Source organism: Nelusetta ayraudi, unplaced genomic scaffold (assembly GCF_046127955.1).
Source record: "Nelusetta ayraudi isolate G7.1 ecotype Tasmania unplaced genomic scaffold, CSIRO-AGI_Nayr_v1 ptg000056l, whole genome shotgun sequence".
Lineage (NCBI taxonomy): Eukaryota > Metazoa > Chordata > Actinopteri > Tetraodontiformes > Monacanthidae > Nelusetta > Nelusetta ayraudi.
In genome coordinates this window covers 1446465-1468632 of record NW_027466106.1, presented here as the reverse complement: position 1 = coordinate 1468632, position 22168 = coordinate 1446465, and the positions used below count along the sequence as shown (strand labels likewise).

At 49.9% G+C, this 22168-nt stretch overlaps 1 protein-coding gene across 8 annotated transcripts in view; it reads right to left on the bottom strand.

Moving 5' to 3' along the window:
• LOC142896542 (transcription factor COE3) overlaps positions 1-21193 on the bottom strand; it is a 77159-nt gene extending 55966 nt beyond the window's left edge. For all 8 annotated transcript variants that reach the window (XM_076038247.1, XM_076038252.1, XM_076038248.1 and 5 more), the window contains exons 1-6: positions 20522-21193; positions 19789-19945; positions 19350-19413; positions 19034-19089; positions 16760-16833; positions 14559-14627 (exon numbers count right to left, since the gene is read on the bottom strand). In XM_076038247.1, the coding sequence (XP_075894362.1) occupies positions 14559-14627; positions 16760-16833; positions 19034-19089; positions 19350-19413; positions 19789-19945; positions 20522-20652 (551 nt within the window). In that variant the 5' untranslated portion in view covers positions 20653-21193. The remainder of the gene's footprint in view (positions 1-14558; positions 14628-16759; positions 16834-19033; positions 19090-19349; positions 19414-19788; positions 19946-20521) is intronic.
• Between the last annotated feature and the right edge of the window lie 975 nt (positions 21194-22168).

Sequence of the window (22168 nt, the reverse complement as noted above, 5' to 3'; positions counted from 1 at the left end):
GGTGGTTGGGTGGGGAGGAGGGTGACGGAGGAGAGGCGAAATATAACAAGATCCAAACACTCTTTTATCCTGGAAAATCCCATATTCTAATGCAGGGGCCCATCCCTCTTTTTCGTTTCGCGAGCGTTTGGTGTGCTTGCTTTCTTTCTTTCTTTCTTTCTTTCTTTCTTTTTTTTCTTTCCCCCCGCCGAGCCGCGGCTCCCGATCAATATCATTATTTTCGCAGAGGATCGAAGCGCCTTCACCGAGTTAATGGGGGATTGAGGTGGTAAACGTTTACCCTCACGCTGTCAGCAGAGCACTGGTCCATAGTTGCGGAGGGTTGGGGGTGTTGGGGGCGGGGGGGGGGGGGGGCGGAGATGACAGCGGCCGGCCCCCTCGGCGTGGACACACTGTGTGGAGATGTCCTGTGGGCAGACAGGCTGCATGGACTGTCAACCGCCTGCCATGCCCTCGATGGCCCAACATATCAGCCACTTGAGTTGGAGCAGCGGCGTCGGGCTCTGACTTTTTCTCTTTTTTTTCTGTCCTTTTTATTATTATTTTTTTTCTCCTCCTCCGCAGAAACAAAGCAGGCCGGGCCCCAGCAGCAGCAGCAGCAGCAACAGCAGCAGCAGCAGCAGCAGCAGCCGCCCCCTGATTCTGATTCCCTTTTTTTCCCTCCTCACCCTCGTTATTCGAACAGTAATTCTGCGGTCGGTAATGAAGTAATTATTAAACGGCGCATTTCTCGGAAAAACGCCCGCCGCCCGCTCGCCCGCCCGCCCGCCCGCCGTGGATCAGCTGTTCGGTCGGACGACGGAGGGAAATGAAGACTAATCTGCAGCTGGCCGATCCTCCCCGTACGGCGGCATATGCTAAATAGCGCTTGGAGTGCGCAGATGCGTTGCCGTAAAATACTTCTCCTGTCTGCGTATCTGCATCTCCCAGATGGGTCCCAAGCTGTGCCAAGCGGCATCTCATCAGCGCCGCTGAACTATGGCGTCACATGACCGCCGGAGATACGCCGCCGTCCCATTCTTGCCCGGGTTCCTTTGGCACAGGCGGCGCGGGCGATGCATCACGGGCGAGACCCCCCACCCCCCACCCCACCCCCAAAACCTCACTCCACCTCACTTTGTCAAAATGGAGGTAACTAAGAGAGAAGTGGAGGCTGAGCAAGAGAGAGAGAGAGAGAGAGAGAGAGAGAGAGAGAGAGAGGGCGCGCTCGCCTCTCTGGGATGGGAGCGTTCCGAAGTTCTGTTCATTAGGTGGGAGAAAAGAACAAGACTTTTGTCTCGGCTTCTCCTTTTTTTTTCCCACTTTGGGAGGTTGAGGAAGGGGAGGAGGGGGGGGGGCAGTGGAGGAGGAGGAGGGGGGGAAAAAAGACTAATCAGCGGCGTTCGAGCTGATTTGGGTTTTGCACGAGGGTGTGACAGAGCAGTGAGAGATTTCATGGGACGCTGCCCCATGATTCATTGAGTTATTGGTTTCCGCCCTGTTTTAATCGCCGGGCCGAGCCCCGGCCAAAAAATCTCGGAGGATTCCGGAGAGCTCTTTTTCCCTCCGCCGTTCAGCAGAATGGAATTCGCTCTGTGCAAGTGCCTCACGTCATTCGAGGCGTCCTTCACAGTTTCGGGGGCCCTTAATTCAAACCACATGGAGGCCAGCGTCCGGTTACGGACCTCTGCTGACAAAGAGAAAAAAAAAAAAAAAGAAAAGTAGAAGGAGGAGGTGGGGGAGGAGGAGGAGGAGGAGGAGGAGGAGGGGAGGGGGGCGGGGGTGCAAAAACGGGACACGTTCCCATTGGCTGCCTTGGGATGGGAAATGGGGTGTCTCGATGGAAAAAGATAACAAACACGTTTAAGTAGAAGTCACAACATAGCCAAAGCGCGCACGCACACACACAAACACACAGGTTTGCGTGCATAAATATACATACACGTGTACATACGCGGGGACATATACAAATATACGGGTCGCGTGCACAAATATACGCACGCGGGGGCTGAGTCGCTCACCGGCGGCCCTGCGAACGCCTGTTTGCTTGACATGATGGAAGAATGAGCAGCAGGCACTCTAATATTGCCCCTATTCTTCATTGACAAGCATATATATTTTTTTTTTTTTGCCGCTCCCAACTGACTCGGCGGCGCTGAACTCCATTTATGAATTATCTGACATATTTCCTGCTATTTTTCTGACAGCAGTACTCAGAGGAAATTTCAAGGCACCTTCTCCTGACAAGTAGAAATATCAATATTTGAATAAATTGCAGATTTGGATCTCCTCACATGGATGCTCTCCAGCAAGAGTTTATGTGTGTGTGTGTGTGTGTGCGTGCGTGCGTCCGTGCGCGTGCGTGTGTGTGTGTGTGTGCGTGCGTGAGAAGGGAATGGGACGGGGGTTTGTTTCATTCTGTTACCACGGTCTTATCCCCCCGAGCCCGCAGGCAGAAATCTGTATGCAGCATTTCATTAGGAGGGAGCTCGACTGAGTGACATGTGAAGCGCACCTCGCCGTCGACCTGATGAAGTTTACTTCGCTCAAACGGCGAGAAAAAGAAGAAGAAGGGATGGGGAAAAAAAGAGCCACTTTGTAGACCGGCCCTCTTTTTTTTTTTTTTTCCCACAGAGGGAGGGAGAAAGGGGGCCGATGTCTTAGCACCAATGAAAGAATCATGAATGTTGTTTCACGGGAATGACAGGCCCATCCGCGCGCAAATATGTCTCTTCCTGAGAAAATAAAGAAAGAAAGAAATAAACAAGCGCAGGCTTCGTAGCTTTCTTCCCCTCCTGCGTTTCGAAAAGCGGCGCCGACTGGAGTTGATAGAAGTGACAGTGTTCAAAACATGATCACCTAAATTTGAAGCCCCGTGCGGTGGCAGTGGGGTGGTGGTGGTGGTGGATGGGAGCGGGAACTAAACATCTGACGGCGCCGGCGGGAAAAAAAAAGAAAGAAAAAGCCGACGACGGCTGTTGTCGTCGCCGTCGCGAGGAAAGGAAAAGTTGCGCGCCGCCCGCTCGGCTAAATAATTTACAAACAAACACCCCCCCACCACCACCCGCTTCCTCCGCCGAACGTCCCGCGGCCTTGATAAATACACCCCCTCCCCCACCACCACCACCGTATAAAAAGGTCAATGTCAAGCATCCATAACACTCAGCGCTGTCGTCCTCAAGCCCGCCGGTGTTACGTATGAGAGACTCCTGCCTATCTGTCTCACTCTGTTTAGCCGCAGTAGCTGCCACTCTGTCCGCGCGTCTGCCGCCGCCGCCGCCGCCGCCGCCGCCGCCGCTGCTGATAGATTGCCCGCCCCACCCCCGCCCCCAACCCCACCTCACTCACCTCACCCCACCCCCTCCCCCGCCGTCATCTCGGGGCCGGGCCTGAGAAATGGCCGAGCCGTGTGAGGTCGCTCAGGTAACCAGGAGAGGCCGCGACCCCCGGCGACCCCCCGGAGCCGACCTCTCTCCCTCTCCCTCCCTCCCTCTCCCTCTCTCTCTCTACCGCGTCGGGGGCGAGAGAGAAAAAAAAAACAACACAAAAACAAACCTTATCGCGCGCCCTCCGCATCTCAAAGAGGAAATATAAAGCCCTCATATCAATGCGGCGCTCGGACAATCATCTCTCCGCATGACCTGTGATTCCCTCCGACGGGGCTCTGCTTGACACCTCCGGCGGAGGGGTGACGGCCACGCAGGTTGTCCGTCTCGCCTCCCCTTATCTCCCCCCCCCCACCACCACCCTACCCACCCACCCCTTGTGTGCACAACTTAATAAGCAAGCAAGGGGTAGATTCCCATTATGGCGAGTCCTGGAAAATGGCCCGGACATTTCCACCCCCCCCAACCCCCTCCCCCCCCAATATCTGGGATCTCCATCTGGAGAAGGCACTCTCGCTCTCACTGCCCCCCTTCGTCCAATCTCTGTGTGTGTTCTGGTGAGCGCCGCGCCGCGCCGCAGAGATGGCTTTCACTCTCCACTGGCTACAATGAGATTGGCCCACCAGGTTGACTCTATTCGAACCGACAAGCCATTTCAATAACGTAGCAAAACAGAGGAGAGCGGCCACGTTGAATAAAACATTTTTCTTTTTTTTTCTATTTTTTTTTTTTCTATTTTTTTTTGAGGAGCGCCCAAAGGGTTGTTGGCGGCGGGGGCGGTGGGGGCGGTGGCTGGGGGTCCGAACCCTGACCGACGTGCGTGCTTCCTGTGAGTTTTTTCGGCAAACGTCACCCGCACCTGACAAAACGCGATCTGTTGCGCGCCTGATTCGATGAGAGCGTGTAATTCGGTTAGCTTCTCCTCGTTTTTTCGTCCATCACTGCGCCGCGATCCACTTCACCACCCCCCCCCCGCGACTCCACCTCCCTCAGTCCGGAGCTGACTCGCGACCACTATACGGTTAATGGGCTAATAAAGATTACACTGAGGTCAGCGAGTCACTAATCCCGGGCGTTATTATTAAAAACAAAAGCCCGCAGCTTAGCGCCCATGCACCTCATCGCAGCTGAGCGCCGAGCTCGCGCACGTGCACCCAGGGCCCGGAACATAATACGGTGTGACTTAAAAACCATACAATGAGCAGAGAAAATAAATATGCTAAGAGCAGCGGGGGTGGACCGGGGGCGAGGCCTCGGCGGACCTATGTCATCGCTCTCCCCGGTCCGGGGCCGCGCTCCCCGTCCGGGCGAGAGGGCTCAGTGATTACCGAGTCTCAGCTTCCCTCTAAGAAAGCAAACCGGAGCTGTAGTCCAAACAAGGGCCAGCCAGCGGCGAGGGAGCGCAGCTACAGCAGGCGGCTCGGGTTTAGCGTCGCCTCCGACCTGGCTGGCCCCCGGGCTTGCATTAGTCGCCCCGGCCCGGCCTCTCCAGGACAAACAAACAACCGCGGCGAACACAGCCGGGGACGAGCTGCCACCACGGCGCTGAAGGGGTGGGCGGGTGGGATGGGTGGGTGGGCGGGGGGCAACCTGACCCAATTGTATTAGTGCTTTATCACCCCCAATGACTCCCAGAATGACTCGTTCCAGTTGCCGAGGGAAGAAAAAAAAAAAGCCTCTCTGCCTGCCTGCCATTCTGAGTTTGGCCCAAAATGGGCAGCCCCCCCACCCCCCTTCTGAAAAAAAACAGATGGGGAGGCATCTCAAAAATGTTCTCCGCCTCTGGGGACATGTGGTTTTCCCCATCATTATATAACTGTAAACTCCTGGATGTCAGAGATTGGGGATAATAACTTTCAGATGTCGGCGGAGCCGCGGCCAAAAGCTGGGACCTGCTGGATGGGAACGCTTATTTGGCACAGGGAGGAAGTCCGAGAGATTAGGGCTAAGATGCGACGGGGGGAAAGTGGATCTGGACCGGGTCGCAAAGCGTGTTCGGCATCACACCGGGCCCTAATCATGACCAGGCAGCGTCAACCCCGGCCGGCTCTGTTTGTCTGTGTGTGTCTGTGCGGACTCGCTTCTTCCAAATGAGACGCAAATGAAAATCAGAACCACATGAATTTGCGTCGGCCCGTTAATGCGCCTAAATCGGGCTTAAGTGCTCCGGCGCGATGTCGCGCGGCTCCTCGCGTCGTCATTTCAATTTTCAGATGCATTCGATATGACAGCTTTAGCGCTCCCCGTCGCAAGGGCGCAGATGTGCCGCTAATTCAGCAACAGACACACCTCCCTTCAATAAATGAGCCCTTATAGAGGTGTCATCCCGTTAAGCCATTTTTACTGGTTTGTCTCACACGGCGGCCGGGGATCGTCGTTCACTGTCCGGTCAAGGTTTGGTCACTTACGCTCGCAACCCCTCTAATAAAACCCAACATCTCACATTTTTCTCCCCCTCCCCCCCCACATCCCCTTCCTCTATTTTTTCTTTATGAATTCAATCCACGGCTCGAACGGGGCGAGAAAAGCCGCCGACTCTCCGTCTCTTTCCTTCTTTTTAAATATTTCTTTCCCCCCTTTGCCTCGCTTTAGAGCATCGATCGCAGTGCTGAACAAGCAGAGGAGTGTTTTTTATTGTAAATCAATACTGATCGATCGGCTGCCTGGGTGTTGAATATGGATCAATATCACACCAGGCTGTGGAGGAGATCTGATTTCAATTGGCAAGAGAAGCCCACAGCAGGTTTCCATCAAGCGGTAATTCAAGACATGGGAACATAAGTCAGATGGATTGATATAGACTAGCCAGGACCTTTCTTGCCACTGAACCAGCTCAAGGAAATTTCTGTCATATATCATTAACACAGTTGGGGCAGGCAGTAAAAAAAAAAAAAAAAAAAAGAAGAAGAGGGGGAGCAGAGTACCTCAGTGACCCTCGATGTGGAGCTTTGGTCAAACATTGAATAAATATTCCCCTTTTTTTTTTTTTTTGAATGAACGCTGCGTTTTTGTTTTTTTTTCTAATACAGAGGGAGGAGAAAACCAAAAAAAAAAAGAAGTGAGAGCAACTTGTGCAGCTGGGGGAGAGAGACAGCAGCTCTCGGCTCCGCTTCTCTACTGTGCATACAAACAGCACAGTGTGGTCATGTTAACAGCGCGGGACTTCTGGTACTGATTATGCGGAGGTCAGCTCCAGATTCGGAGCGTAAGCTGTTGTTAATTTACTGAACAAATGTCCCGGAGAAAAAGAGGCGAATGTTGAAATATTTTCATTGCGCGTATCACGCCGGCCTCATCTTTATTAAACCCGCCACATTTCTCTGATTTAAATGACGCGGGGGGATAAAGCGGGGAAACAAAACACACACACACACATCATTTAAATTAACGGCGCACGTGTTGTGGAAGTGCGGCGAGCGTGCGCGTCTTCAAAACAAAGCGGGGACGCCGTCGTTCGTCGCCCGTCCGTCCGTCCGTCCGTCGCCGGCTTTTTTTTTTTTCCCCGCGACCGTCGTAGAGCGAGAGAGAAAGAGGGAGGGGGGGCACTGGTCCAAATGACAGAGTTGTAAAACAATAAAAACGGAGCTATAGTTAGAAATAACTTGTCACTTTTAATAAATGACACTGGTTCAGGGCTCTTTCTCAGGGGCTTCTCCTCCGATGCATCCCGGCCGGGCACCCCCTGGGGCCGGCCGAGCGGCCAGCAGACCAGCTCGTTTCCCCGAGGTAACTGATGACCCTATCCCTGAGACACCGCGCCCCCCCTCCCGCCCCCCACAACCCCACCATCTTTGTCCTGTGACCTCACGCCAGCGGGAGCAGGACCATGTCCGATGAAATCTTCAGACTGCTTCCCGTCCTAATCTTGGCCGTGTCACACTACAAATTGCCACATTCAGAAAATGGAAATGGATGGAGGTGGACAAGGAGGGAGGGAGGGAGGGAGAGAGGGAAAGAAGGTAGGGGGGAGGGGCCGGAGTGCGGATGGGAGGAGGAGGAGGAGGAGGAGGAGGAGGAGTGCGCATCGACAGCCGGTCCCCGAAGAAAAATACTTGAGGAAGGAACGACTCGGGAGATCCCGGGGCCCAAGGAATCGCATCTCGGCGAAACATATTGATCTGATTTACAAAACCTCCAGTCTAATGCGAAACAAATGGCGTGGGCGTGAACTGGTACTTAACCATAAAACCCCAGCATTACTCCGTCTCCGATGAAATACCACATATATCCCTCGCCGGGGTCTAATGTGCTGTTTTACGGCCAGCGACGACTGAGGTTGACCCAACAGTTTGTTTGACAATTAGGCGAAACCTAATAAGGATTGAATGGGGAGCGAGAGCGAGGAGGAGGAGGAGGAGGAGGAGGAGGTGGTGGAGGAGGAGGAGAGGAACCCCCTTTTTTCACAAGTGGTTCTGGGGGAGAAAGAAGGAGGAAAATGAAAGCGGTGGTCGTGAGTGACCTAGATGGGATTCGCAGAATCGCGTTTGATGAAGCCACGTCGTCATTAATGCTTTAAGGAACCAAACAGCATCTTCAAAACAGCTACAAAGTTTAATTATAAAGGAGCGCTGCTACATATTTGAGAAAGAGTGGCATGTTTTATTCACTTCAGATTTAATTTTAATAATGCAACGGGGCTTCTTTTTTTTTTTTCTTCTTCTTCTTCTTCTTTTTTTCTCCCCTTCCTCTGCGGTGGCTCGTTGCGGCGGCGCGTCGGGGAAAAGTGAATAAATCTTAAAGCGGGGCTGTTTTCTCTCATAATATCAAAATAAATCACTTACGTCGCGCCGCAGCTGGATTTAAATCACATCAGTGCGGTGCCAGAGCGAGTCAGTGAACGCATCGGAAGATAGTAAACTTTAACAACGCACACACACACACACACACACACACACACACACACACCGGGAACAGACTTTGATAACCTCCTCTTATTTTCCTCCCCGAGTTTTGTGTGCTTGTGCGTTTGCGTGCGTGTGCGCATGCATGCTTGTGTGTGCATGCATGCGTGTGTGTGTGTGCGTGTGTGTGTGTGTGTGTGTGTGTGTGTACAAGGTCCAGTGTTGCTCTTGGCCCAGCATTCATCCCATCACCCTGGCTCTGGCCTTGTTTCTGTCAGCAGTGAACCGGGGGGAGCAGGAGAGGAAGAGAGGGAAGGAGAGGAGAGGGGAGGGGAGAGCGGGGGAGGGGAGGGAGGTGAGGCGGGGGCGGGCGGAGGGGGAGGGAAGGGGCGGAGGGGTGGGGGGGGGGTTGTCTCCATGGACAGATGGACTGCTCTTTCTCAACACATGTGGAACCATGTTTCGTCTTTCACTGCCGTCAAGCTGGAGCCGAATCCGTCGCTCTGTTGGCCCGCGCCGCTCCCTCCTCGTGCCGCACACCTCTCTCTCTCTCTCTCTCTCTCTCTCTCTCTCTCTCTCTCTCTCTCTCTCCCTCTCTCCTCTCTCCTCTCCTTAGCGCGGCGCGCCCACGAGCGCACGAGCGCACGCACGCACGCACACACAAACATCCCCGTTCTTCCCCCCCACTCCGCACACATGTTAAAGTCATCACCCCTGCTCAGCGCTAGTAAAACACAACACCCCCGGCTTCTCTGCTGTTGTCAAGTCTTGCCATTAGCTGATGCCACTGGGGAATCCTACCCCAGTGAGGTGGGTCTCCCACGGGAGCGCCGAGGCACCGCAGTTACGTTCAGCCGCCACTCATGTGAACCCAAACATGTGAGCATAATTTGGGGGAGAAAAAAAAATATATCATTTATAGCGCGCGTCTCTCCTTGTACGTGCCTTGACATTTACAAACTGCGATATGAAAAAAAACAACTGACACGGGGAGGGGAGAGGGGAGGTGGTGGAGGGGGGAGGAGGGGAGGGGGTGGGGGGGGGTAGAAAAACAGGGCGAGAATAATTTGAGGTAATGTTTTGCTTAGTGAACAGTATTACCCAATCCTGGATGCCGGAGCTCTGGGAAGGAGGTCCTGGCTCTCAGTGCGCTGCGGAGAGGGTCTGGGTTTCATTTTTCGGCAAGTGCAAGCCAAAGCCGAGCTGCCAAGTACAGCTTTTACTCTCAACGCTTCCTGTTCTTCCCACTCTGGCTCGGGAGGAGACAGGCTTCACTCAAACGTCACGTAGGCTTAGCCAGGGGTGGCCGGCTTTTTGCTCCTTTTCCTTCTTTCCCTCTTTTTTTTTTTTTTTTTTTTTTTATTCCACTGCCGTTTCCCGGGCGCAGGTGAAAATAAACCCTCGCGCCTGCCCCCGTCACAAGTCGGAGCGCTGAAATATTTACACGTACACATTGTTAAACCACAAATGAAGACGGTTTTTAGCGCAGGTGGTGTTTTTTGTTTGTTTTTTTTGTGCGTGCGCGCGCCGCAATGCCAGAAAGTGAGCGTTTCCTCGCCGCGAGCCCGGAGCACGTGGGGGTCCCGGGCGAGATGTGACAAATTCCAGGAAGAACACCTGCAGCAATCAACTCTCAATCACAACAGCGGCGACCCCATCCGCCGCCTCGTTCTCGCCGCGGATGATGGAAGCGGCAGCGCGAGATTAACACTACCCGCCGAGTGCCATCTTAATTGCCCCGCCGCAGATGCAGCGAAAACACGTCATTTAGGTACTTCATAAACACACACTTCCCCTCGCAGGTTATCAAGACAGCCGCTCGCCGGCAAAAACACACACACACACACGCGCGCCGGAGTGACGCACACGCGCGCGCACACACCCTCCTTTGCACCGCTGATGTGCAATTAAAATGGTTTTAGAAATCCTCTTTGACAGTCCAGGGCTTAGCCAAAAATGTAAATGACATTAAAGGAGACAATGAATTTAATTTTGTTTAATGTCCCCTTTCGCTGATTCTCATTTACATCACATTTCCACATAAAGGGCTGACCTTATAAATACTGGCATTTGTTCAGCTTTTGGAGGTAATCACGCTTTTGCAAAAACCAGATGGGAGCGCACAAATTTTCCGATTTGTTTCTGGGAAGGCCGGGGGAGCCGCGCGCGAGACGCTCGAAGACCGCCCGCCTTTTGTTCCCCCGGTAAACAACTTGACAACAAGTCAAGTGCACTGTGGGAAATGACCTCGTAGGTGTTCGGCAAATGAACGATAACGCAAAGTCATTTGGAAAATACCGGCGCGCTAATGAGGGACATAACGGAGAGCTAAGCAAAATTTACATTAGGCCAAAATTTAATTGCATTAACAGACGAACAGGTGCGCTGAGGCCTTTATAAATGAGCTAAATGAATAAAAGCCTCCCACAGCACAACCATGTGTGCTGACCAGAAAAAAAAAGGAAGAAAGAAACAACAGACAAGAGGGGAGGAAGGGGGGGGGAAATAAGGGAGAGGAAAAAAAACAAGTCAATGTCATGAATTATTCAAAGGGGGTGGGCTGCACTCCAGAGGTCAGTGCTCTCTGACCTTTGTGACAGGAAGTGAAAGGGAGCGGCGTAGCCGCTGGAATAAATAGAGCTGACATGTTTAGATCTGGTCCAAAAAGGCTGCAGAACCGGAGCTCGGCGATGGACTGGGGCAACACACGTGCAATTGGAAATTGATATTTACGTCGATATCATATAAATATATAAATTGCATTCAGTGTCCGCTTCATGATGTCGGTCCTCGTCCTGGGCAAATTTCTTTTTTTTTGCTGCGGCCTGTCGGCGTGAGAAGCCGACCTTTGACCCCCACAGCCGGACGCACGGAATGAGTCATTTTCTCTCCCCTCTCAACAACATGTGCCGTCTTATTACAAAATCCATGTGGAAGCCGGAACAGCGTTTCTAATCTTTCACACAAGAGGAGACAAAGTCAATATGCGAGGGAGCGAAGACGGATACCAGGCCAGGAGAGTCATCGCAAATTGAGTTATGTTTGGCTATACACTACGCGCACTGTAAATGGGGGAACCGTCTAATCAGATAGCGGGTAACTCATCACCATAATTCTACAGACTCAAATTACCGACTGAATAATCGTACACCCCCGCTTACTTTAAGGCACCATTAACTTATAAATGTGACATCTGTAGCGCGGCTGGATTTTTGAAAAGGGGGGAAGCGATGATTACCGCCGATCGGCGGAAAAGTGACGCGGTGATGGCAGCGGTAATTAGCCACTCCATCAAGCCATCGTTGCTTTTATTTAACGCGGGCGTCACATTGCCATTGATATTTTCTTTTTTTGTTTCGAGAGAATAGACTCAAGCGGGTGGGGGGGGGGAGTGCGCTAACTCTCCCAAAACATACCGAGATTTGTGTCGCAACTCCTAAACTTGCCCAAATGTAACTAAAATAGTGGCTTTTCTTCATCCAGAAAGGGGCTTTGAATAATGCAGGGGCATCAAATGTAAGCGCTGAAATATTTAAAGACCAAGCAGTGCTGAAACTTTGTGACAGCTGTTGGGCCTATATCTAACCAACTACTTCTTTTTTTTTCTTCTTTTTTTTTTTTAAGAGAATCCTTCCTCCTATAAAAATATGACTGAAAATCTGTATCAAAACTCTGAGAAGAAAATAGGGTAAACAGATGTCTGGCTTGACCGCAGGAAATTAGGACACATTTGGAATGATAAGTTTCCCAAACTCCGTTGGATATGCCAGATCCATGGGAACGCCAGTTAATGTCTCGCTAGATGCCAGCTAGCTGTGTGCGCTCTCCCCTCTTACCATCTGGGAAAATGTTACAGCGACTGAACGCCATCAATGATTCACTCCAAATCTGTTTCTTAAGGTTTTTTCGGCCGCGCTACTGTTTCTCTCGGAAATGTGGCAGCGCTCGCCGGGGTTTTCTTTTCTTTTCTCCCTCCTTCTTCCTCTCCTTTTTCTTTTTTTTTTTTTTCTATTCTCGCGGCGTAACCCTAGACGGATGAGACATGCCTGATTCAACAATCAAAACCTCTCCTCTAGGTTTATGTCACTCAAGTATGTTCTACTCAATTGGAAATAATCGGTTTCTGCCAGCAGCGACCGCAGCACAGGTGCCTGTAATGATGTGCATGAGGAAATGACAAGATGTAGACCCCCCCCCCCGCCCCACCACCACCACCACCACCACCACCTCCAACCCCTCCACCCAAAAAAAAAAAAAAAAAAAAAGTGAAGGCTGTAAAACATGGGGAGCTCTGACTAAAAGCTTACCCACATGTACGGCGGGGAACGGCGGAGTGACGGCAGTAAATAACGCGACGTGGCGAGCCAAGAATCGCGGTTTGCGCTCCGGTCACGTCCGTAACTCTTGCTTAAACCCTGCAACCTTTCACAGGCACCCCTCAGTCACTGGGAAACCTGTGCGGGGTCTGTTAGGGCCGAGCTGACAGGCTCATAGTTACGACATGGAGACAATGGGAGGGTCTAATGAGGAACATATGCTTTTGTGTTTCAACAGAGCCGCTCATTGTGCAGGGAAAGCGATACTTTACTCCTATTCAGGCTCGTCACAATGAAAATCCGAGCCCTCCCCGAGCCGGTTGAGCTTACAATATCCATCCGCCTCCCTCTCTTTCCCCCCCTCTCCTCCCCCACCCGCGCGCCCTTTTGCCTTGACTTTTTAAATTCTGACTTTTTTTGCTTGTTGCGCTTACGTTACGCGACGGCGTGAGAAAAAAGGCCGGCGTGAGAATATATAAAAGCGCCGGAAATGATGCCGAAAAGCGGATATCTGAACTTCTGCTCCACATCCAAAAAAAGAAAACCCCATAAACAAATGCTAATAAGTGAGGCGCTCGGCACGCAGCAACAAGCTCCTGTCACTTAACCGAAAATGTTTTGGTTGGCGTCGCGCTCGGGCTGCCAAAAGCATGTAGGGCGAAAGAAGCAGGGGAAAAACAAAACCTCGACAACACACAACACAAGCGGCAGTTTAAGTGCACGCTGATGCCTGTCGGTGCGCGTGTTCCCGCTGCGTCCTTCGTCTCCGCGTGTGTCTGCGCCGCTTTGACTTCAGACACCAGTAGCTGGGGTAATCCATCCAGGCTCCCAGGGCAGCCGGCTCCCTACTTCCTGATGCATGAGAAGCCGCCGGAGTGGAGTGGCAGCAACAACTGCTCAGCCCTATTTGATTACTAATAAGAGAGTTGTCCCCTCTGTCAGATACCAGGCATTCTCCGCTAAGCAAACAGTGATTCCGGCTAGTCAAACATTAGCATTGCTGTCTCCCACTACTACGTGGCGAGAGTTACATTGAGATCGACGCCCGGGCGCCTCACCCCCTGCCTCACCCCTATATCCCGGCGTGCACGCACGCGCGTGCACACACACACTCAGCCACCTAAACATATTCAGATCGACGAGGACGTATAGTTTCACAGTGTGAGCAAAATGTCAATGCCTGGGAGAAGGCCATTTATTCTCCCCACTTTAACAACAACAAAAAAAAGTGATGAAAGGAATATAAATGCGGCCAATGCCGACGGCCCCCGAGGGGGGTGGGGTGGGGGTGGGGGGTAAAGAGGGGTGGGGGGGGGGGCACAAAACAGCAGACGTAAAACGTTTATCCCCACTGAAACGAAACTTTAACGGCAGCTACAGCTCAGCGGTCGAGAGGCGGAAACAGTCGATGGTGAGTGGGGGGGGGGGGGCGGCGGGGGAGGGGGGGGGCAACTATTGACGGAATCAGCGTTGTAAAGAGAAAAAAAAAAAAACAACACAAAGAGTGGGGGGTGGTGGGAGGGGGGGGGGGGAGCCGGCCAAATAGACGCGAAAGTTGCCTAAGCTAATTAGGCGTATTCCCAGCATGATCCTCTGGTGATTGAGCCACCTGTGATTGAACAAACCCCATCCAGGTGGTGGTGACCGCCCCCTCGGCGCAGCAGCTACCTGGGAACGACGGCTCGCAGCCGCTCGCACGCATGGAAATCACCCCACAGTTTCCCACCACCGTAGGGTCCGCGGAGGGACGCCACAGGCAGCCCAACTGGGCCGTCTGGAACACCGGGGGTGTGGGGGGGTTGCATGTGTGTGTGTGTGTGTGTGTGTGTGTGTGCGTGCGTGCGTGCGGGTGAGGTCAGGAGATAGAAAGAGAGGTAGCTCATTTGTTCCCAAACTGGCCCCCGTGCGTCCGCCAGAGCTCTCGGCAAACTCGTCCATTTAGTGGCCCAGTCGCTCACTCATTCACTTACTCGTTCCCGCCCGTTCACAAACGCGGCGGCGGCGGCAGAGGTGGGAAAAAAAAAAACAACCCTTACCTGTCAATGATCACAGGGTCTGATGGAGTCTCGTTCCTGTTCCCGCAGCTTTTCTTGTCACAGCATCGGCTGCAGGGGCACAAACACGCGTGTTTAGGAGCAAGGAAATATATAAATAATACACAGTGGGTCGGGGGGGGGGGCAAGGAAGGGGGGTAGGAAGTGACACATTTATTGAGCTGGAATTCGGAGCGGTGTGATACCGGGGAGGGGGTAAAATATGGCGGGGCGATTTTCCTCTGCTCCATCTATCCGTTCAATTGATGCTGATGGCTGATAAAAACGGCGAAAACAACATGTTGTGTTGTTTTGGCGTAGTGTTGGAAGGGAGTGGGGGTGCGGGCGGGGGGGGGGGGGGAGGGCGGAGGAGTGGAGTGGGGAGCGGGCCAGGAGGCAGGGGAGTCACTTTTTCACAGCTTCAGCTTTTGTTTACCTCTAATTGCCAAGCTGCTATTTCTGAGGGAGATGCAAGGTGCCACCCTCAACCGATATTTCTGCGGGGCATTTATCAATTATGGCCTCAAAAGCACTAATCTATCTTCCGCCACATGTTTTCAGGCCCGTCTCCTCCCCGAGCCTATAGCTCAGGTTGCCTCTTTGATTGGGACTTGAATCAAAAGTGCGGCGGCGGGAAAATAAACAAATACATCATCCGTCCCCCCGGCTTCCGATCGCAACGGAAGCGTGGACGGGGAGGGAGAAGGGGGAAACAAAAAAAAAAGAAAGAAAAAGAAAGGCGCGAGAGAAGCAAAGATTGATTTGTGCCATATGGCGGGAAAACGTCGGAGGAAGGAGCGGTTTCCGCGCGAGGCTGCTGTCAGTCAACTGCGCGTTATTTAAATATGTCTGATTTGCATGGGCTCGCGAGCGCCGGTGATGAGGTTGTGCTTTACGGCTCGGGCTCCCGCAGAGCGCGAGGGCACGGGGGAAGATGGAGGGCGTCGTAAAGCGCCGCGTTGAAAAATGTAAAAGACAGTATTTACAGGAGACGGTCGGAATTATTATCGCCGTGAAAAGTCTCCTGTTTAAATTTCAGAGGTGTGATTAGGAGGCTCGCGGTCGAGGCCGTTTTTCATCGCTCTTCCTGACAAAGCTCCCCACTCCGGCGAAACCAAAGGGAGGGGGGGGGGAAATAAAATATCACCTCTCGAGCTCGAGCATATTCAGAGTGTCACAAATAAGTGATGGATGCGTGTATAAATTGAGCGTGAGTGATGAGTTTATGCATGGAAAAAGACAAATCTCCCCCATACACACTCGCACGACACACACACACTCACACACGCACACACGCATACACACACTCTCTCTCTCTCAGATCTCCCTGCTGCACTTCCTCACAGGCAAGCAGGCAGCGGAGGCAGCAGCAGCAGCAGCAGCAGCAGCAGCAGCAGCAACTTCAACAATGCACCGGTGCAACAAAGGGGAGGTTAACCGACAGTATCCGAATTCAATGTTCACAAAGCTCATGCTGAGCTCAACAATAACAACAAAAGGCGTTTTTTCCTTTTGGTATCAATGACACCGCTGAATAGCAGTGCAATATGAGAGGTTGAGATTTATGTGGTTAAATGACGCTAAAAGGCTCGCTGATCATTGTTGACAGGTGGGATCAAGCGAGAACTGACTCTGTGGCATAAAGGAAGAGTGTGTGGCGGCGGGGAGGGAGAGAGAGGAAGTGATACGTAGCGTGCAGCGTATATACATAGCAGGAAACCTATTGTGTCTGCGTCAATTAGCTGGGAGAGTATATGTATTTTTTTTTTTAAAAAAGGGTGAGATAAACTGCAAATTAATGGCAGTGTTTGTTGGAGACTAGCACTCAGTGAGGACGACAGTGGGTTCATTTGCGCTGTCATATTCACACTGCTATCAAAGCACTGTGGAATCACATCCTATCAAAGTTGAAAATGACAGCAGCTCTCTCTCTCTCGCTCGCTCTCTCTCTCCTTCTCTCTCCCTCTCTCTCTCTCTCTCAGAGTCTCCCGGTGGTTACTGGAGTAGCACAGGACAGTCTGGGTTGCTGCATCACGTCAAGAGTGTCAAAACTTATTGAAAGTTTGCTGCTGCTGCTGGTGGTGGTGGTAGTGGTGGTGGGTGGGGGCGGGGGGGGGGGGCACTTTTGATCCGCACCAAACAAACTATCAACAACCAGAGGAGGAGGAGGAGGAAGGGGGGTGGGGGGTGGAAGAAGCGCTTACCTGCACATAATTTCATGAGTGAGAAGAACTCTGCACATCTCTGGGTTCTTGTCCTGGCCCTCGTAAATGATGGCCTTTTATAAAAGAATTAGAGGAAAAACACAAAATAGAGTCAAACCACAGTTATTTCTGCCAAAATAATATTAGAAATCCACCAGAGTTTGTAAATAAACAGATTTGCTTTTTTTATTTTCAAAATATTAAAATTAAATTAATCAGGGTATAAGTAAATGCAATGATGTGGAAGTTTGACATGCATATACATGTATATACATTTATATAAATGTGTGGAAACAGTTTAGTAACATAACATGGCAGGGTTGAGCACTACAATACACACTAGTAGTAATTATATGAGCTGTGCTGGAAATAAATTATCCCCCTATAATAAATAATTACAAAAAAATGACTGCAGCAGCTATATTTCAAATCCAACCAGGGAATTCAAAAAATACAATTTGAAAATTATTGCAATTAGAATAAAAAATAATAACACCACATTGTGCTTTTTAAAAATATATATATATTATCATTATTATCATTATTATTATTATTATTATTATTATTATTATTATTATTATTATTATTATTATTATTAATCTAGCTAATATCCTGTGGCACAGGCAGACAGACAGACAGACAGAAAGGGGAGAAACAGAGAGGATTTTCATAAGGAGAGATCCAATAGAAGTGTCATCAATATGCTTATAATCTGGGGATATTTGGGGGAAAGTGTTAATGGGCAATCTGTTGTTTATTTTGAGCCGCTAACAATGATCTTTCTGTGGATAAAAAGCGGTGTCTGGCGGTACGGTTGAGTAATTTTTGAGCATTGGCTGAAACAGATGGCGTGGAGCTATCAGTTCTGCCGCTCTTCTCTCCCTCCCTCGATCCCTCCCTCCTTCCTCCTTCCCCCTGTTTTTTTTTCCTAAGGAGAGACACTTTTTTTTTTTTTTTAACTCCCTCGTATACGCGAAGCCGCCACCGGCTGGAAGAGCTGGCAAAACATCACATTATTTACAAAATAAGTCGAGGAATCACAGGCACGCACGCAAAACAGAAGAAAATATATAGGCTGAATAAATAAACAGCGCTTTATTTCTTAAGAAAATCTTTTTTTTCCCTTTCCCGTCACGTAATTTTAAAATATATATATATATATATTCTAATATTTTATTTTCTACCTCGCGTTCAAGAGCGCCTTTTAAATAGAAAATTGACATATTTGAACCAGGTCGCATCACTTAAATAATGAAAAAAAAAGCTGCCCTACTTGACATAATGTATTTTTTATTTCTTCTCTCCCCCACCCTCCCCTCACTCTACTTTTTTTTTTTTTTTTGGTCTCGGGAACCGGGTGATTATCTATATTGGTTTGATTTATGTGGCTATTTGCAGCTGTAGAAACACAAATCCATAAATTGCTTGTTCTGCGCCATTGACTCGGATCATTCGCGCAGGAATGTGTGTCTGTGACCGGCGGTCCGGGGCTTGCACGGCTCTATCCTGCAGCCCCGGAGCCGCTCTTTAATAGCAAGAACATGGGGAGGGAGCAGTGGAGAGAGAGAGAGAGAGAGAGAGAGAGACGGAGATCGCAACAACTGCGCCTGATTTAATTTGCACAATTATAAATACAATTGCAAATGTTTGCGTTGGCTTGAAGCGATGCAGGGTCATAATACGGTGTTTTGTTTCTTTTGTTTTTTTTTTTTGCGTGCCGGTGTGAGTTATGATCCAACCTCGACGTGCCGCATGACGGAGAGGCGCCACAGTTTCAAAATATTTTTATTTGGAATTATAATAAATGGCGCGTTGTTTTGAAGAGGGGGTGGGGGGGGGGGGGATCAACCTCTGACTCGGTGCGAGCGGTGGAAGCGTCCTACTCCATCATTTTGGAGCAGACGGCGTGTTTAAATTTTAATGCTGGACAAATTGAACCTGCGAAAGAAGCCCCCAACTCAGACAGACTTAAAATTGACTTTAGGGTTCTTGAAATATGATATGGCCGGACGTAAACATCGGCACTTGAAGGCTGCCTGCTCCGGTTACCGCCGTAATTTAATTTTTATTTTCAGTTTGTTGCTACGCAGCTGCGTATTGTTTATTATTTTGCGAGCAGATTTTCATGCAATTTTCTTGCGTGTGTGTGTGTGTAATTTCCTTTTGCATCTCATGGATCACGGTTTTCGCCGCATTACTATATTATTATTTTTTTGTTGTTCACACGGTGGCGACGAGGAAGAGTTGCACAAGCACGTGTAATCAGCAGCTTACCTGCTTCGTCATGGAATCGATTAACCGAATGTAAAGATCCTGTTCTGTTCTGACGCCTGGGGAGTGAATGAGAAGAAGAAGGAGAAGGAGAGCAGTTGTAAATCTTGGAGCAGTTGCAATTCTATTTTTTCAAATCCAAAATATTTCCAGAAAAGTTGAGCAAATGTCAATAAGAGGAATCTTAATTTTATTCAGGCAAATATCACGATGCGTGTGTTATTATCACTAACAAATATTATGAAGGCTTTGGTGTCATGCGCAAGAGATGCAATGGTGTGTGTGATGTATTTGCACGTGTTTGGACGCTTGAACTCACCGTTGCTGTACAATAACTGTAGTTTGTAATGAATCCCATTGTTAGTTTTTTCACTGGTTGGTTCCTGCAAAGGGGGGGAGAAACATTTTTTTGTGAATATCAAGCGTCAACAACAACACCGACCAGCACGTGTTTGTGTATGTGTGTGTACGTGTAAGTGTGTGTGTACACGCGCGCTGGCGACAAATATTTATAGTCAAAGTATAAATAAAAACAGACAAACCGGCTTTGGGTCTACACACAGTGTGTGAGTGCAGACACGTTGCCATTCTTTTCTTTTTAAAAATAAAATAAAATAAAGAAAATCAATGTAACACGTGACAACCACTCGGCCGAGTCACACAGGACCGTTTCCAAAACACGGACCGATTTTTATATTTTTTTGACGTGTTGTTTTTATCCTTTTTTAGTAAAGACAAGGGGAGTAAACGCCGCTTACTTTTTCCTTCTCCACAAAGTCCACAAAAGCTGTCCTTTCGATCTCCACGGGCTGACCCTGTCTGTCATACAGCGCCAGGACGAAATGGAAAAAATTGGATTTTCTGAGGTTGGAGGGTGGCTGCTTTTCATAATGTGCCCGTGCCAAGCCGACACCGCTGCGGGGAGAAAACAGGAGACCATGTCGGTTAAGCGCCCGGACACCGGAGGGGTGGATGGGATGGAGGGGTGGATAGATAGATGGATGAATAGATAGATAGATAGATAGATATATGCTTTGCTTTGCCCTGTGTGTGTATTTGTTTGTTTTGTGCCTGTGCTGCGTTGCGTCGCGTTGTGTTGCGCGCGTGTGTGAGGATGCTAAGATGATGGAGGAGAAGCTGATGGAAACACGTTTGGCGGTGGGTGTTTTTTTTTCCCCCCCTCTTCTTTCGCGAGATGCGGCAAGCGCCGCTCGCTCGGAGCGCGCGGAGAGATTTCTTGATTTGTCACAATATAATGGCTAATCTGATGTAATGAAAGAACGAATGGGGTGGGGGGGGGAGAGAGAGAAAAAAGAAGAGCCGAAGGGGGGGCATTTATTGGTAGCGCCGTAATTGATACGGAGCATTCAGGGGATTGAAAGGGGGTCGATATGATGAGGGGAAAGGGAAAATGCGTGAAGGGGGGGAAAAACAAAACCAAAAAATTCACATGCGGGGTTGTTGTTTTTTTTTTTCTTGGCAAAAGCGTACCTTTGGGCGGCCGTGTTCGCGTCCACCACCCCAGCTGTGTGCATCCAGGAGCGGACCGAGTTCAGTCCACCCAGCGGTTCCTCCTTCATCGTCGTCCCGCCCCGCGGTATAGTTTCCTGAATCCCAAACATTTAGGACGCTGTTCTTTTCTCTCTCTCACACACACACACACACGAATGTGCGCCAAAAAGACGGTGCAAGAAGAAGAAGAAGTAGAAGAAGAAGAAGAAGAAGAAGAAGGGGGAAAAAATAAGAGTAATGATGGAAGAGCCTCCTGCGAAAATTAGCGGAAAAAAATAAACGTCCAGAGCGCGTTTATCCTTCAGGGTTGCTTTCTCTTCTTTCTTTCTTTCTTTCTTTCTTTTTTTTTTTTTTATCGCGGGGGATAAGCAGCGAAGAGCCGAGTCACACTTGCGAGGGAAAACCCGGTCCACAGGTCTTGCCTCCCTCTTCAGTCCGTCCGATGTGAACAATTCTCAAAGTGCTGTACTTAGTTAGAGCGGTATCCACAGACTGGGGGGAGAAAAAAAGTGAATTGTTCAATAGACAAGAAATTTTTTTCTATGTGTGTGTTGCTATTGTTCCTCTTTGTTTTTTTTTCTCTCTCTTTCTCTCCCTCGTTTCTTTCCTCTCTCGTTTTTTTTTTTTTTTTTTTTTTGTGCTATTCACAGAAAAATCGATGGCAGTTGTTTGTGTTTGTGGGTGATGCTGCTCTCAAAGTGCCCACATCCCTGAAGCACCCGCATCCAAAACCTTCAGGACTTCTTCTTCTTCTTCGCTGTATCGAGAGGAGGAGAGAAAAAAAAAAGCCCCAGCCGAAACCCCACTCCTTGGAAAAAAGGTGCTGCCGCTGCTTCTCCTGCAAGACAAACACGGGCGAAGGCTGATCACCAGTGGAGGTTGTTCCTCGTACACAGGAGAGGTGGATAAGGGGGCCCTTTTCGCGTCGCGCACGATGGATGGGAACATGCAAAACTAAGCCCTCTTTCCCCGAGGACTGAAATCTTTCCCGGGAGCCAAAACTCTAAACCCACGGGAGAGGCGCTGTCAGAGAGTGACGCGGTCGGGGGCGGGGTTTTGACCATATACGGAGTGGCTGGCTGTTCCTGTCGAGAGGCGGCGGAGCCTTCCAGTGCGCGCGCGGCTGCAGCCCCCCTGTAAGTGCGGCAAGGCTGAGAAACACTCACTCGCTTCCACTTTTTCCTCTCGCTTATAGGCCCCCCCTCTGTATGTGGTGAGTTTGATTTTTTTTTTTTTTTTTTTTTTTGTTAATGATATGGAAAGAAGAGAGAGAGAGAGAGAAAAAAAAAAAATCAACCGGGTGTAACCATCACACATAATTGAGGAAGAGAAGAAGAAAAAAATAATAATAATTATAATGTAGAATTCATTGCTTGTTATTATTTTTGCGTGTTAAGCCGGCGTAATGCTAGCAATTTCCGCGATTAATTTCGTGGATTAAAAAAAAACTGCTTTTGGCATATTTGTTCGATGAAGTTTGTCATTATTGTTGTTGTTATTATTATTGTTATCATTATGCCACACGCACCTGATGAGGTTGCAGTGCGCTAATTTATCGGTAGGCAGCTTCTCAAATGCCGGCAATAAGTCAGATTTTCAATATTAGCACATCATGTTTCTTTTTAT